We start from the raw sequence: 1357 nt of genomic DNA on the forward strand, positions 1-1357 counted from the left end.
ATCAACAATAACTATCCCATGTTCTCTCACAGTGATTTGGGCTCGGCAGCTTGTCAGCCCTCAGCCGAAGCTGGGGCCGGTCCCGTAGCCGGAGAGAGCCCGCGCCGATGAGTTCGACGCGGTGGGGGGGCCTGCGGAGAGGCCAGCGAGGTGGCGATCGTCTCATTGCGTCAGGCCCACCGACACCCACCGGAGCGTGGCGGTGGCGCAGGGCCGGCCGCACACCACTACCTCCACCGTCTCCTCCATCGCCTCCAAACCCGCCAGCGCCACCTCCCCCACCACCCGCGCCTGATCCTCCGCCCGCGCCGCCACCTGGTCCGCCGTCGCCGCCGTCGCCCCCGTCGCCGCCGCCAGCGCCGCCGTCGCTGTACTTCATGGCGCCCTCAAAGTGGGGCTGGCTGACTCGCCAGAGGTCGATACTCTAGACGACCCATAAGATGCCACGAATGCCTGAAGGAGAGGGAGGCGAGGCCAGAGGCAGGCTCAGCTGCTCTCGGGTGATCTCACTTTGGTGGCTGAAGGACCCCGATGGTCCTGTCACATTCGCGTTCCGAGTCGTGGGGGTAGAAGAATTCGAGGTAGAATCGAGTCAACACTTCCTTGTAGTACAGCGGACCGCCAGGCTCGCCGGCAGCATCCGCAGGGAGGCAGCATATGAGGCACCAGTCTTCTGGAGAGCTCAACAGCTGCGGCCGCGATGGTAGAGTCGGCCGCGGGGTTCGAGCGAGCAGCTTTTGGCTGCGGGATCGAATCGCGGAAGGCTCATGCCCTCGCGGAGCGACGCGGGTCGCGCGGCGCGCGCGTGTGCGAAATGCGACAACAGACGACAGAAGACAGACGCCTGAGCGCTGTACGACTGAACGACCGTCGCCGCAATCGCCACCGCCGCCATCTTGACGAGCAGCGCGAGCGCGCTCGTCGGCGGCCAGCCGTCGCGGGCCGGGCCGAGCCCGGCCTCGACCGGCCGCGCCGCCGCAGCAGGCCGGGATCTTCTTGATCTCCATGGCGGCGGTGGCGGGCGACGCCGAAAACATCAACAAGCAGGCGCGCAAGATGCGCACCAACTGGACCAAGAACAAGCATGCGGCAAACGGCCTTTTGTCCTCGGCCCCAGTGGGGGGTGCCCGCGCCGCCTACCTAGCTCTGGCCTCTGCGGACGGGCCCCTCCACCCTTCACGTACGGATCATGTAGTCCCCCACACTCCGACACTCGCTGTCGTGGGATCGCTTGTCATGTGAGAGAGCGCAGAACAAGAAAGAAAACAGACAGCCCAATCGTGAGAGAGCGCGTTGTGTTCTTGTTTGCTCTCCGCTTTCTCTTTTCACCACGGAGTGCATTGCCGTTCTTAACGGA

The 1357-nt window shown here is 65.3% G+C and overlaps 1 protein-coding gene across 1 annotated transcript; it reads right to left on the reverse strand.

Moving 5' to 3' along the window:
- Window positions 1-23: 23 nt before the first annotated feature.
- On the reverse strand, window positions 24-1007 carry EMIHUDRAFT_373649 (hypothetical protein; the record flags this gene model as incomplete). Its single annotated transcript, XM_005780982.1, has 4 exons — window positions 24-157; window positions 316-397; window positions 431-453; window positions 545-1007. Coding segments are annotated over 4 exons (665 nt in total), but the record flags the coding sequence as incomplete, so codon positions are not given.
- Between the last annotated feature and the right edge of the window lie 350 nt (window positions 1008-1357).

The sequence above is a fragment of the Emiliania huxleyi genome (assembly GCF_000372725.1).
Source record: "Emiliania huxleyi CCMP1516 chromosome Unknown EMIHUscaffold_2096, whole genome shotgun sequence".
NCBI classification, from domain to species: domain Eukaryota; phylum Haptophyta; order Isochrysidales; family Noelaerhabdaceae; genus Emiliania; species Emiliania huxleyi.